A 16,042-nucleotide genomic window follows, 5' to 3' on the forward strand; every position below is an offset into this window, starting at 1 on the left:
TCAACTACTGCACAGAGTCTTGTCATCTTCAGAAGTTTTCAGATGACTCTGCCATAGTTGGATGCATCAGCAAGGGAGATGAGGCTGAGTAAAGGGCAACGGTAGGAAATTTTGCCACATGGTGTGAGCAGAATTATCTGTAGCTTAATGTGAAAAAGACTAAGGAGCTGGTGGTAGACCTGAGGAGAGCTAAGGTACCAGTCACCCCTGTTTCCATCCAGGGGGTCAGTGTGGACATGGTGGAGGATTACAAATACCTGGGGATACGAATTGACAATAAACTGGGCTGGTCAAAGAACACTGAGGCTGTCTACAAGAAGGGTCAGAGCTGTCTCTATTTCTTCTGGAGACTGAGGTCCTTTAACATCTGCCGGACAATGCTGAGGATGTTCTACGAGTCTGTGGTGGCCAGTGCTATCATGTTTGCTGTTGTGTGCTGGGGCAGCAGACACCAACAGAATCAACAAACTCATTCGTAAGGCCAGTGATGTTGTGGGGATGGAACTGGACTCTCTCACGGTGGTGTCTGAAAAGAGGATGCTTCTAAGTTGCATGCCATCTTGGTCAATGTCTCCCATCCACTACATAATGTACTGGGTGGGCACAGGAGTACATTCAGCCAGAGACTCATTCCACCGAGATGCAGCACAGAGCATCATAGGAAGTCATTCCTGCCTGTGGCCATCAAACTTTACAACTCCTCCCTTGGAGGGTCAGACACCCTGAGCCAATAGGCTGGTCCTGGACTTATTTCATAATTTACTGGCATAATTTACATATTACTATTTAACTATTTATGGTTCAATTACTATTTTTTATTTACGGTGCAACTGTAAAGAAAACCAATTTCCCCCGGGATCAATAAAGTATGACTATGACCATACCAGAGTCCAATGATTTTTGAAAGATCATGACTAATGTCTTCACAATCTCCACCGCTACCCCTTTCAGAACTCCAGTGTGCAGTTCATCTGGTCTGGGTGATTTATGTACCTTCAGGTCTTTCAGCTTTTTGAGCACCTTTTCCCTTGTAATAGTAACTGCACTCACTTCTCTTTCCTAACACTCTTCAATACCTGATATACTGTCAGTGTCTTCCACAGCGAAGACTGGTGCAAAATATTCATTTAGTTCATCTGCTATCTCCTTATCCCGCTATTATTTCTCTGGCCTAATTTTCTAGTGGTCTTATATCCACATTCATCTCTCTTATTTTATTTTATATACTTGAGAAAGCTTTTTCTATCCACCTTGATACTGTTTGCTTGCTTGGTTTCACATTTTATCATGTCTTTTTTAAAGTTGTTTTCTGTAGATTTGTAAAAGTTTCCCAATCCTCTATCTATCTTCCTGCTAATTTTTGCTTTGTTGTATGCCCTCTTCCGCTTTTATATTAGCTTTGGCTCCCCTTGTCAGCCACAGTTGCACTATTTTGCCATTTAAGTATCTCTTTGTTTTTGGAATACATCTATCCTGTTCCATCCTCATTTTTCCCAGAAACTCAAGCCATTGCTGCTCTGCTGTTATCCCTGCCAGAATCTCCTTCCAATTTACTTTGGCCAGCTCCTCGCTCCTACCACTCCACTAAAACACTGCTATGTCAGATTTGACTTTCTCCCTATCAAATTTCAAGTTGATTTCAATCATATTGTCGTCACTGATTCACTGCTTCCTAAGGGTTCCTTTACCTTAAGCTCCCTAATCACCTCCAATTCATTATATAACACCCAATCTAGTACAGCAGATACCCTAGCAGGCCCAATGACAAACTGCTCTAAAAAGTCATCTTGCAGGCTTTCAACAAATTCACTCTCCTGAGATCCATTATCAACCTGATCTACCTGCATGTTAAAATCTCTCATTACTATCATAACATTGCCCTTTTGGCACTCCTTTTCTCTTTCTCATTGTAATCTGCAGTCCCGATCCCAACTACTGTTTAAGGCCTCTATATAGCTGCTCTCAGGATCCCTTTACCCTTGCAGTTTCTTATCTCAACATCTTCCAATCCTATGTCAGACTTCTCTAATGATTTGATGCCATGCCGACCTTCCTATTCCTCTGATACAATATGTAACCTTGGCCATTCAGCTTCCAACTACACCCACCTTCAGGTAGTTGTGCAAGCAAAGTCATTGGGTATATTTAAGTCAGAGGTTGATAGGTTCTTGATTAATCAGGGCGTCAAAGGTTACGGGGAGAAGGTAGGAGAATAGGATTGGGAGGGATAATAAATCAGTCATGATGGAATGGTGGAGCAGACACGAAGGGCTTAATTCTGCTCCTATGTGTAATAGTTTTATGGACTACCAGTCATTTCCAAATTTCCTTTCCTGTGGCTATCTAGCCTCTCAACAAAACTCACTCAGGTGTAATACTCTAACTGTCCCTGCACAACATCTATTAACCGTCTTTCCTGCTCTCTTTATTCTGCTGATAATTATTTAGTCTGTTCATATGTTCACATTTATGTAAGATTGATTATTGACATTTGGGATAATTGTTGATTGCTCATCATTGTTTACACAGGTGCCTTGTAACCTGTTGGTTGCTATTGTGTTGTCTGTTATGGTATTATCCTGTGTTTTATGCTTGGCACCGAACCACAATCAGATCTGGTATGTTTCAAGTATTGGCAATAAAGTGATTCTGATTCTGAATCTGAAAGAAACTGCAATAAAACCCCAGGCTACCAATACAATGAGAAAGGCATTTTACATGGCCTCCAGCCAGAAAGAAACGGCAGCCTGTGGTGGCTCGGAGTACCTACTGTCAACAGAAGAGGACACAGAGGCCTCCTTGCTGGAAGCATTTGAGTTACTTCCTTTATATCTCAATGTCACTGATTGTCAGAACTACCTGTGGCGATAGCTCAGCAACCAAAATACAGCATCAACATGAGACATCTCATGCTTTCGCACACTGAAAAATTAATTTATTTCACAGTTCGAAAATGAGCTCACCTTTGACAGAATCAACAACTTACAATTATAATTTTAGGAGCCTGAATTCCATAGAAAAAAAGCCGTATTTAAAAGAGAACATTGTTTTTCATATAGGTCAATGAATTTACATTATAGGAATAGATAAGACTAGGGCCTATAAAGTGGTTTAAAAGATGCATTTACTGATAACAAGATGCATTTCAGGTAAAAACTTTGTTTGGGAAATATTCCTAATGTTAGTATGTTTTTAATAAAATGAAAATAGTGAAAAATTCCATCATGGCTTCGCATATGAAAGATTATTAAATAAATCAAAAGCATAGGTTGCACAATAATAGGAAGGCACTATCTCTGGGGACAAATGCAGCAATAGGCATTGGAATCATGTGCAGTTATCTGTTGTATCCAAATGCTCCTTTCAGAATGTCTTCTGCAAAAGTATTGCATAAGAGGCTTTTCTATATAACTGACACACTGGGTGTTAAGAGGCAGATAAAATGATGAATTGAGAATTAGCTGAAAGAGATTGCAGGTGAATTTGGATAAGCCTGGAAAACCACTTGGATAAATGCTCAGAACTTCAGCTGTGAACAATCTGCATCTAACTTTTGTGAAGAGACCAAGCTGGCAACTTGGCTTCCTAATACGGCACAGAAGGCAAACTGTACGGAAATTGGAAAATAAATCACAAAGTGACATAAACTGGTTAATTAACATAATATGCTGGAAATATTCTGTTGGTCAAGCAACAGAGAGAAAGAAACAGAGTTCATGTACCAAGTCAAAGGCAAACATTGGTTGAGAAATGTACCCGAGGTTAGTGATGTTTTATGAAGGCAACTGACTTCATTTTCAGAGCAGGTTCTGCTCATCTGCAGGAGTGCTGCCAATGTATGATCCCTCATTTAATGCTGGGGTATCCCAGCATGGAAAGGTTTCCCTATTGGAATGCACAGCAACAGAGTAGAGCAATAGACACACCTGCACATCTGTGTATCACATAGGTGCAGCTGAATGCTTGTAGTTTCTTTGGACCACTGGCCATTGCCAGCATGAATCAGTCACTGTTTCATCCTTACACTACATTTTGTTTATGCTCCATTTACAATATCCTCACATACTGGGTGACATTCAGATTTGGAAAGGGTGCAGACAAGAATTTACATGATTAATTTGCAGGTTAAACCATCTTCATTAAAAAGATGGGATCAAGAAATTAGGCTGCTACACTTTAAGGAGACGCAGCCTTAGGGTGACCTGATTGAGGACTAAAGAAATGATGAAAAAGCTCAACTGTGTTTGAATAGATATTTGTTTCTGCTAAATGGGTTAGGAAGACCACGGGACACAATTTCAAGCCAAGTGCACTGGGAGGTATCGGGAAATAGTCCTGTTAAAGGGAATCATGCCCCATGGATCAGGCCGCTGGCTTGCTTGGTGAACGTTTATTTGTTTTGGGGCAAACACACACAAAATGCTGGAGGAACTCAGCAGACCAGGCAATATCTATGGAAATGAATAATGAGTCGACGTTTCGGGCTGAGACCCTTCATCAGGACTGGAAAAGAAAGATGAGAAGTCAGAGTAAGAAGCTGGGAGGAATGGAAGAAGCACAAGATAGCAGGTGATAGATGAAACCACAGGGCGAGGGGTGAACGAAAGAGGAGGTAAGTTGATAGCTGAAAGAGATACAGGACTGAAGGAAGGGGAATCTGACAGAAGGTTATGAAAGAAAGGGAAGGAGGAGCACCAGAGGGAGGGGCTGGGCAGATGAGGAGATAGGACAGAGAGGGAAACAGGAATGGAGAATGGAGAAGGGTGAGGGGGCATTACAGGAAGCTCGAGAAATGGATGTTCATACCATCAGGTTGGAGGCTACCCAGACGAATTATAAAGTGTTGCTCCTCTAACCTGACTGTGGCCTCATCACGACATGCCCGAATGGGAATGGGAAGTAGAATTGAAACGGAAAACCACCAGGAGATCCCACTTTTTCTGGTGAACAGAACAAAGGTGCTCAGTGATGCCTTCTCCCAATCTCCATCTGGTTTCACCAATACACAGGAGACCACACCAGGAGCACCAGATACAGTAGATGGCCCCAACAAACTCATAGGTGAAATTTAGTTTCACCTGGAAGGGCTGTTTGGGGATCTGAATGGCTGTAAGAGAGGAGGTGTAGTACAGTAGTTGCTCCACCAGACTCACAGGTGAAATGTCGCCTCATCTGGAAGGACTGTTGGGAGCTGTATATGGTAGTGAGGGAGGTGGTGTGGGAATAGGTGTGGCACTTGTTCCGCTTGCAAGGATCAGTGTCAGGAGGAAGATCAGTGGGGAGGGATATGTGGATGAGGGAGTCGTGTAGGGAGCCATCCCTGCAGAAGTTTAAAAGGGGGGGGGGTGGGATGAGGGAAAGATGTGCTCGGTGGTGGGATAGCACCAAGCCTGACCTGCTGGGTTTCTCCAGTACTTTGTGTGTTTTACCTTGGTTATCCAGCATCTGCAGGTTTGCTCGTGTGATTTATTTGTTGTTCATTCAAACAAGATCCATTACTGGATCTGTTACAGCCCAGTCCATTGGTAAAGCCCTCCCCACTGTTGAGCACATCTACACAAGAGGTTGTCACAGGAAAGCACCCCTACCATCCAGGAGTAGGAGAGCCTCAGGACCTATACCACCAGGTTGAGGAACAGTTATTACCCCTCAACCCTCAGGCTCTTGAACCAGAGGGGATAACTTCAATCAACTTCATTTCATCCCATAGTGGAACTGTTCCTAAAACCTATGGACTCACTTTCAAGGACTCTTCAACCCATGTTCTCCACAGGTATTGCTTATTTATCATTATTTTTTTCTTTTTGTATTTGCAGTTTGTTGTCTTTTGCACATGGGTTGTTTGTCTTGTTGTGTGTGCTTTTTCATTGATTCTACTCTTCTTCTTCCTCATGTGCCTTGCACGTTACACGCTTGGGAGATCATGGCTCTCCACACCGAACGATCCCTCTCAGTGTCAATGACATCTCGCACACTTAGATCTGTTAGCTCTTTCACAGTGTCCATATATTTTCTTCTTTGCCTTCCTCTTCCACATTTCCCAGGCATATGGCCTTGTAATGTAAGGCATTCCATTTCTCCCTTTCCGATGACATGGCCCAGGAATTTAAGTTTCCTCTCATTTAATGTTCTCATTAAAAATCTTTTTGTATGGGCATGTTGGAATACTGTCTCATTAGTTACCCTATCTCTATATGATATTTTCAGCATTCTTCTAAGAAACCAAATTTCTGTTGCTTCTAAGTTTCTTTGGAGCTCTGGTGTTATAGTCCATGTTTCAGAAGCATACAGCAAGATTGGCCAGATGTAACATTTTAGTAGCCTAAGCCTTGTTGTCATAGAAATGTGTCTGTTGGTAAAAATGGGTTTCATTCTTTGGAAGTTGGTTTTGGCAATGCAATTCTTCTTTTTATTTCTACTTTACTTCCAGTATCTTGTGATATAAAACTACCAAGGTAATTAAAGCTGGTCTTTTGTTCAATCTCTTAGTTACTGATGTACAATTGGTTCTATTATGGCATGTTAAATCTACTGTGAACACCTGAAAAAAAAACGTCAGGGTAGTATATGGTGAGATATACTTTCTTGATAAGAAATTTACTTTGAACGGTTAGATGCAGTGGAGGCTACATATTAGATAGATAGATAGATAGACATACTTTAGTGATCCCGAGGGAAATTGGGTTTCGTTACAGCTGCACCAACCAAGAATAGAGCATAAATATAGCAATACAAAAACCACAAACAATCAAACAACAATGTGCAAACTATGCCAGATGGAAATAAGTCCAGGACCAGCGTATTGTGGCGTACACAACGGTGAGGAGTGTTCCGATGTCCTGGATAGTCTAACCATACATCACCTTTGATGTACCAGACTACCATATTACTTCAGGTAATCCTTAGCTACCCTGGACACCCACCTGAAAAGGGCTCCCAGGATCTTGCTATAACAATTATATCACCTCAAGCAAAATTTGAGTGCAGGCACAGCTTTGCAGTGTAAAGCCATGTACTTAATGTAGAACATTTGAATGGAATTTGAAAGGAAAGATAAACACAAGGGTGTGCATGAGAAAGGGCTAGACACAAGGAGCCCCAGCACAGATTTTATCATACGTCACACCCAGCAACAATGCAGCTGTTGGAAATGGTCAGTTTTGGGAAGATTTAAGGTGAGTGGGATACAAAGTTATCAATTAAGAGGGAAAGTAACAAATTAAAGGAAATCACTTATAGGAGATCGAAATTAGAACATTAATGGATGGAACACACACAAAATCCTGCCTGTCCTTCTGAATCCCTCCAGCATTTTATGTGTGTTGCTCAGATTTCTAGCATCTGCAGATTTTCTCTTGTTTGTGATTAGATTAATGGATGCCTTAGACTCCCCAGCAGCAGCTCAGGCAAGGTCAGGTCCCCTTCAACTGCATACACCCTCAGCCCTTCTTTTCAGGCCTGAGGATTTAGATTGCATATGTGTAGGAATATTCCATGCAAACAGGGCATATATTAAAGCCTGCTGTTCAATGTCTTTGTGCTGTCTTGGTGATTGCTGTGTATGTACAAAATGCGCACAGAGAATCTGGGTCTAATTTAAACTGGCTCCAAATTTTATAAAATTCTGTTGCACAGCAAGTATGGGTGACTCCAACATTACAGGATGGGGAGGGAATTTCCGTTTTTAGAAAGTAGACTGTAATAGCGATTTTCTATGTAACGCACCATAATGTTTCATACTAATGTAATGGTTTCTCTATAGCTGCAGTGTTTGCGTTATGGCTAGAGATAACAGGGACTTCGGAATGTGCTTTGGCCAATGAGGGGAGATGTTTCTCTTGTGTGTCCGAGCGAAGGTTTGCGGTCTTTCGTTCGGCAGAAGATGGAGAGAGAAGATGCAGAACCGGGAAGTCATAGTCTGCAGGACGGAGTGGACGTGGAATGGGGTCGGGAGTCGATGCCTGAGGAGAAAATTGATGGAGGAGCAACAGACGGGAAAACCATGAGCGCCAACATTGTGCATTAGACTATTCCATGAGAATGGGCTGTTTTTCTTTTTTACTTCTTTACTAACCCTATAGTCAAATTAAGAATTATAAAGCTCAATCATTTAATTGCATATTGTGTGCTGTTTGTTATTTTGTGGTACTGATTTGTAACAGGGGACACATCATACAGCATCCACCCAAACAGATTGCTCAAGTTTGGCTGGGCTGGAGGCCGTCTTCCCCTAGATTAAGCCGCTACCCGAAACTGAGGGTTATATCTATAATTCAAGCACCTCTGCATGCATCAAGCAATGGGAGTTGGAAAAAAAATGATTATTTGTTTATTCATTCTTCACAAATTTTTTGGCAGCCAATTTATTCCACATCTAAATCTTGTGGTAGTGATTTGCAAATTCTATAGGACAGACTTCCGTTATCTGAATAGCTGTAGTACAGGGCTTGGTTGCTGACAAACAAGAGAGGCCATGGAGTATTAATGCTCATGAAATACATACTTCATCTGGAGCAACACACACAAAAAGTGCTGGTGAATGCAGCAGGCCAGGCAGCATCTATAGGAAGAGGTACAGTCGACGTTTTGGGCCGAGACCCTTCGTCAGGAGGCTGATTTACCATTGTCGCATTACATTTAACTCTTTGTTTCCTTCCACCATACAAACTGGAACTGCAAAGATGTCTGCTTAGCTGTCTGAGTTTCTAGGGCAGCCTGTTCCATGTCGTGGAATGACTTGGAAGCAGCTTACATTATTAGTACCACTGTAAGTCTGAGGCTAATGATGCACAGACAAATTTCTCAAGGAGGAGTCTGTGTGATGCTGAATGTATTTTTATAGCATCATTTGCGGTAAGGGAAACATCACAGCATTGTTTTGGATCTTTATACTTTTCCACATCAGAGATGCATATCCCTGGAATCTGGCCCCAGATGTAACACATTATTCTGACCCTTGTAATGCAAATTGCTATTGCAGCCAACTGCCTTAAATTATGCATCACGTCTGGGATTAATTCTAAAGAAGCCACTGCCCATAAAATCAACTTTATTGAAGTTTCAGTACAGGAAAAATAAATAAGCAGAAACACATTTTAATAAGCTTGATGCACTGTATACATCTACAGAGCTAATGGGAAATTCTGTCACTTTTTAAATATATGGGCCAAGTAAAATTATGTAATACCCTCAAGTACAGAATACTCCAAACTTGTATTCCAATGTGCTTCAAAGTATGTGAAATCATTGTTATAGCATCGTTGCTAAAATTCGTTGCTTTGGCAATGAGATGGTTCTACGTTAGAAGTTTGATATGCGTGCATCACATAAAGAAATGATACTGGCTATCACAGTAAAGCCAAAAGTGAGAGAGGAGCTGGCCAAAATTGATTAGAAGGGGCACTAGCAGAGATAAGGGCAGAGTAGCAATGGCTGGAGTTTCTGGGAGGAATTCAGAAGATGCATGATAGATACATCCCAAAGAAGAACTAGTATTCGAAAGTCAGGATGACACAACTGTGGCTGACAAGAGAAGTTGAAGCTACATAAAAGTGAAAAAGTTTATATATTATAGACAAAAATTAGTGGGAAGTTAAACGATTGGGAAACTTTTAAAAACCAACAGAAGGCAACTAAAAAGTCATGGGGGGAAAGATGAAATATTGCTAACCAACAATATCTAAGAGGATACCAGAAGGTTTTTCAGATAAATAAAGTACAAGAGAGGCAAGAGTGGATATTGGATAGCTGGAAAATAACAGTGGAGAGGAAGTAATGGAGATGCCGGATGAACTGAAAAAGTATTTTGCACCAGTCTTCATTGTGGAGGACTCTAGCAGTATGCTGGAATTCTGAGTGTGTCAGTGGGCAAAAGCGAGTGCAGTAGCTATTGCTAGAGAAAAGGTGCTTAGGAAACTGAAAGGTCTGAAGGTAGGTAAATCACCTGGATTAGATTGATGGCACCCCAGGGTTCGGAAGGAAGTAGCTGAAGGGACTATGGAAGTATTAGTAATGATCTTTCAAGAATCACTAGATTCTGGAATGGTTCCGGAGGATTGGAAAATTGCAAATGTCACCTCACTCTTCAAGAAGGGAAGGAGGCAGATGAAAGGAAATTATAGGCCAGTTAGCCTGGCCTCAGCAGTTGGGAAGATGTTGGAGTCAATTGTTAAGGGTGTGGTTTTGCGGTACTTGGAAGCACGTGGTAAAATAGGCCAAGGTCAGCATGGTTTCCTTAAGGGAAAGTCTTGCCTGATAAATCTGTTAGAATTCTTTGAGGAAATAACAAGCAGAATAGACAAAGGAGAATCGGTGGATGTTCTGTACTTGGATTTTCAGAAGGCCTTTGACAAGTTGCTGGACATGAGGCTGCTTAACAAACTTAGAATCTTGGTATTGCTGGGAAGTTACTAGAATGGATAAATCAGTGCCTGATTGGCAGGAGGCAAAGTGGGAATAGAGGGCGTCTTTTCTGACTGACTGCTGGTGACTTGTGGTGCTCCACAGGGGTTAGTTTTGGGCTAATTTCTTTCTTTGTGGTATGCCCATGATTTGAATGACGAAATTGATGGCTTTGTGGCCAATATGGTGGAGGTGCAGGTAGTGTTGAGGAAGCAGGGAGGCTGTAGAAAGATCTGGACGAATTAGGAGAATGGTCAAAGTGGCAGACGGAATACAATGTCAGGAAGTGCATGGTCATGCATTTTGATAGAAGCAATAAAAGTATAGACTATTTTCCAAATGGGGAGAAAATTTCAAAAAAAATTAGGAGGTGAAAAGGGTCTCGGGAGTCTTCATGCAGTGTTTCCTAAAGGTTAATTTGTAAGGTGAATCAGTAATGAGGAAGGCAAATGTAATTTCAGCATTCATTTCAAGAAGACTAGAACATAAAAGGAAGGATGTAATGTTGAGGCTTTTTACGGCACTGGTGAGGCCTCACTTGGAGCATTGTGAGCAGTTTTGGGCCCCTTATTTAAAAAAGGGATGTACTGACATTGAAATGGGTTCAGAGGAGGTCCATGAGAATGATGCTGGGAATGAAAGTCTTATCGTATTAGGAAGGATTGATTGATCCGGGCCTTTACTCGCTAGAATTTGGAAGAATGAGAGAGGATCTCATTGAAACATATCAAATGTTGAAAGGCCTAGATAGAGTGGATATGGAGAAAATGTTTCCACTGTTGGGGAGTCTAGGACCAGAGGGCTCAGCCTCAGAATAGAGGGACCTCCATTTAGAACAGAGATGAGGAGGAATTTCCTGAGCCAGGCTGTGGTGAATTTGTGGAATTCCTTACCGCAGGCAGCTGTAGAGGCCAAATCACTGGGTGTTTTTAAGGCAGAGGTTGATAAAGTTCTTGATTAGTCAAGGCATGAAAGTTATGGGGAGAAGGCAGGAGAATGCACTTGAGGGGGAAATAAATCAATGTTTTGATGAAATGGCAGAACAGACTTGATGGGCCAAATAGCCTAATTCTGCTCCGAAGGCTCATTATGGTCTTATTAAAAGTCACCTACCTGTCAGATTCCCCTTGGCATTGTAGGACCCCCAGTATGTGGATTCTGTGTTCGGGGTGTGACATTCATATTCCCCTGCATCTCCCAGTTGCAGCTTGGTAATGTGCAATAGGGCCGAATCTCGGTCAATTCTCTCAACGTAGACCTCCTTATTCCGCACTCTATTTGCGTACACTGCATAGGAGTAGTTTGGATCATTGGTGCTGACCATCTGGATTTGTCGCTCTGGTGCCGAAGGCAGATAGATTGACCACTCAAAGTTCTGTTGCGTGGATCCCGAGTACCCAGACACATTACACCAGATGGTTGCATGGTACCCCTCCACTCTGATCAGGGGGCCTTGCTGTACCTCAACTCGCCTCTGAGCAGAGGACATGCCTGCAAAAGGGAATGGATATAAAAACATGGTTAGAAGACAGAATATTTCTGGAGAACCTACTGGCTGTTGATGGAGTAGCAGCGTTCTTATAATTGCTCCTACTCTACTTAATTTACTGTTTCCAACCTGTTTTGAAAACTTACTTTTAAACGCAATATTGTTTTACAAAGAGTTGTGCCAAAGCTACAAAAAAGAAGAGGACCCTCCCGTAACTTTGGAATCTATTTTGGAGACACTTTGGAAGCATAAAAATGAACTTTCGGAGGAGTTCCAGCAGGAATTCCGGCAACTCAGCGCTAAATTTAAATGAATGGATGTAAAATTGGATTCTATTCAAAAAACTTTAAGTGAACATGATAAACAGATAGAAGAGAATGAAGACACTTTGACAATCTTGGGTGCGAAGACTGACGACCTGGAAATGATCTGTGATAAACAGTCAAAGGTTAATGATACATTAAGACAGAAGATTATTGACTTAGAAAATAGAAGCAGAGGAAATAACTTAAATATTCTGGGTTTTAAAGAGTTAATGGAAGGTAATCAGCCTTCGGAATTTTTTGCAAACCTTTTGGCTAAATTGTTTCTGAATATTTTAAAATCTCCACCGAAAATAGACCGAGCTCATAGATCGCCAGTATCAAGACCCCTTTCAGGAGAACAACCCCGTTCAGTAATAATTTGTCTTCATGACTTTCAAACTAAGGAACTTTTAATTCGTGAATCTTGTTGGAAAATTATGAAGGTCAGAAGATCAGAATTGTGGAGGATTTTTCACTTGAGGTGTTGAGTGAATGTTTCAAGTTTAAAAAAATGATGTCAGAGTGGTATAATAAAAGGTTTTAAACCCTCTCTTCGTTACCCTGCTCGTCTTAGAATCATTTTGAAAAATGGCTCTCAGAAATGGTTCCAGTCGACTCAAGAGGCGCAGGATTTCTTAATTTCCGAATCAGTATCAGAAGTTTAATTGTTCAATAATACCTTACATAACTCTATGTTGTGTCTGCCTGGTGGATCTTTTTTTAAGAATCAGCAGTCTAACTGTTCATTACTTTCTTTTATGAACAATTGTTTTTTTCTCACTTTTGGTATACCTTCGTACCTAATTTTTTTTTGTACTTTTATTTCTTTGCTCAGAAAATTAAGGATTTAAAATTAGTAAATTTTCATTGAGTTAATACTTTCCAAATTAATATGTTCTGATTTTTCTTAGTTCTTTTTAATATTTTATACTATATTTTTTCATGAGGTTTTTTTTTAATAAGTTTAATTTTGCTCTGTTTTTTGTTATGTCTTGTTGGAATGCAGTTAGCCTTGGAAATTTTTTGGAGCTCAGCCAGTAAATTGTTTTGGGTGGGTAATGTTGGTAGGTTCAGCTGCTGACTGCCCTTTGGTCCACTTTTTTTCTTTGGGTTGGGGATGGGGGTGTTTTTTTCTTTTCTATCAGCTGTTGGTTCTCTTAGCTTCATTTGTTGCTTGGTTACTTTATCTTAAAGCTCATTGTTTGGATTTAGTATACATTACACCAGTTTTTATTCTAACCTCTCTATTAAGCAATATTTAAAATGGACCATACTAATAATTTACTTAGATTTAATGTGAAAAGATTAAACCATCCTGTGAAACATAATAAGATATTTTATTAAGAAACTGAATGTCTCAAATTTTTTTTTACAAAAAACACATGTTCGTAAATGTGATAATTTACGTTTTTTCAGCCGTTGGAAGGGTTTATTGTTTCATTCCTTCTTTCAGGCCAAGGCTAGAGGAGTTTTGATTCTTATAGACAATTCAGTTTCTTCTGTTCAACATAATGCAGTGTCTGATAACAATGGGCGTTTTGTTATAGTGTCAGGGAAATTAGATAATAAATTAATGGTTTTTACTAATTTATATGCCCCAAATATAGATGATTCAGGTTTTTTTGAATGCTTTTTTTCACTTTTATGGGATGCTTTTAAGGCTTATATTAGAGGACAAGTTATTTCTTTTACTGCAAGTGTTAAGAAAAAAGCTGATAAGGAGAGAATTGAAAAAATTAGGCCAAAAATAGCCTTTGGCTCCAGATCCTGCTTTATATAAAAGACGTGTTGAAATTAAAACTAAATACGATCTGCTTTTAACTTATCCAATTGAAACTCAACTTTTAAAAGATAAAAGTCAGTTTTATGTTTATGGAGATAAAATGGGTAAACTATTGGCTAACCAACTGAAGAAGTTTATAGTTAAATGCCAAATTAAAGAAATTTGTAAAGCTAAAAAAAACATCTGATCATTTAGAAATAAATGATACTTTTAGAGAATTCTATTCTAAACTCTCTAGTTCTGATCCTCCTAAAGATAATATTATAATGAATAATTTCTTAGATTGATTAAACAATCCTCCACTTTCTGAGGATAATCGAAAATTGTTGGATCAACCCATTTCTTATGCAGAAATTGCCGAGGTTGTTCACTCTTTGCACTCGGGGAAGGATTCGGGTCCTGATGGATTTTCTGGAGAGTTTTATAAGGCTTTTTCCTCTTTGCTTATACCTCACTTATATTTAGTCCTTTCGGACTCTTTTAAATTAGGTAAGTTGCCACAACCTTTTTATGAAGCTTCTATTTCGCTTATTCTTAAAAAGAATAAGGTTCTAACTGAATGTTCTTCTTATAGACCAATTTCCTTACTTAATGTTGATACTAAAATTTTATCTAAACTTTTGGCTCGTAGAATTGAAAATATTTTGCCATCTATTATTTCTGATGATCAGACTGGATTTAACAAAAATCGATACTCCCACTTTAATATTTGTCATTTATTGACTGTTATTTATTCTCCTTCAAAAGAGATTTCAGAATGTGTGATATCCTTAGATGCTGAGAAAGCCTTTGATTGGGTTGAATGGAATTACTTATTTAAAACTTACTTTGGGCCCGATTTTATTCAATGGATTAAATTACTTTATTTATCTCCCTCCGCTCAGGTTCTTACTAATTTTCAGTACTCTGAACCATTCAAAACTTTATTGCGGTACTAGACAAGGTTGTCCCTTGAGTCCTTTGCTTTTTGGTTTGGTCTTAGAACCTTTAGCTATTGCTTTCCGGGAATCTAATGATATCACTGGTATTTTAAGGAGGGGTATTACCCATAAAATTTCGCTTTATGCTGATGACCTTTTGCTCCACATTTCTAATGTGGAGTCTTCTTTACCTTCTCTACTTTCTTGCTTTAGTCAGTTCTCTGAATATAAACTTAACTTTCATAAGCATGAACTTTTTCCTTTGAATAATTTGGTATTAGTTAATACTAACCCTCCTTTTAAAATTGTAAGAAATCAATTCACTTGATGGTGTGGTGGCCAGTGCTATCGTGTTTGCTGTTGTGGGCTGGGGCAGCAGGCTGAGGGTAGCAGACACCAACAGAATCAACAAACTCATTCGTAAGGCCAGTGATGTTGTGGGGATGGAACCAGACTCTCTCACGGTGGTGTCTGAAAAGAGGATGCTGTCCAAGTTGCATGCCATCTTGGACAATGTCTGCCATCCACTACATAATGGACTGGTTGGGCACAGGAGTACATTCAGCCAGAGACTCATTCCACTGAGATACAGCACAGAGCGTCATAGGAAGTCATTCCTGCCTGTGGCCATCAAACTTTACAAATCCTCCCTTGGAGGGTCAGACACCCTGAGCTGGTCCTGGACTTATTTCATAATTTACTGGCATAATTTACATATTACTATTTAACTATTTATGGTTTTATTACTATTTATGGAGCAACTGTAATGAAAACCAGTTTCCCCCGGGATCAATAAATTATGACTATGACTACTTATTTGGGCGTAACAATTACTAGGAATTATAAATTCCTTTTTAAAGAAATTCTTTTTACACTTCTGATTTATGTTAAGAAGGCACTATCAAATTGGTCACCCCTCTCTTTGTCGATGATTGGCCAAACTAATTCTATTAAAATGAATATTTTGCCTAAATTTTTATATTTATTTCAGGCCGTACTTGTTTTTATTCCTAAATCCTTTTTGATTCTCTGGATTCTATGATATCTTCCTATATATGGAAAAATGAAATTTCTCAATTAAATAAATTTCATCTTCAGAAAGCTAAAAAGAATGGAGGTTTAGCCTTACCCAACTTTAGGTTTT

At 39.8% G+C, this 16,042-nt stretch overlaps 1 protein-coding gene across 3 annotated transcripts in view; it reads right to left on the reverse strand.

Annotated features, from left to right (window-relative positions):
- The window catches only part of LOC134347997 (immunoglobulin superfamily member 3-like), a 243,433-nt gene that overhangs the window by 111,185 nt on the left and 116,206 nt on the right, over nt 1-16,042 (reverse strand). For all 3 annotated transcript variants that reach the window (XM_063050728.1, XM_063050726.1, XM_063050729.1), the window contains exon 2: nt 11,515-11,892. In XM_063050728.1, the coding sequence (XP_062906798.1) occupies nt 11,515-11,890 (376 nt within the window). In that variant the 5' untranslated portion in view covers nt 11,891-11,892. The remainder of the gene's footprint in view (nt 1-11,514; nt 11,893-16,042) is intronic.

Source organism: Mobula hypostoma, chromosome 6, assembly GCF_963921235.1.
Source record: "Mobula hypostoma chromosome 6, sMobHyp1.1, whole genome shotgun sequence".
Taxonomy (NCBI): domain Eukaryota; kingdom Metazoa; phylum Chordata; class Chondrichthyes; order Myliobatiformes; family Myliobatidae; genus Mobula; species Mobula hypostoma.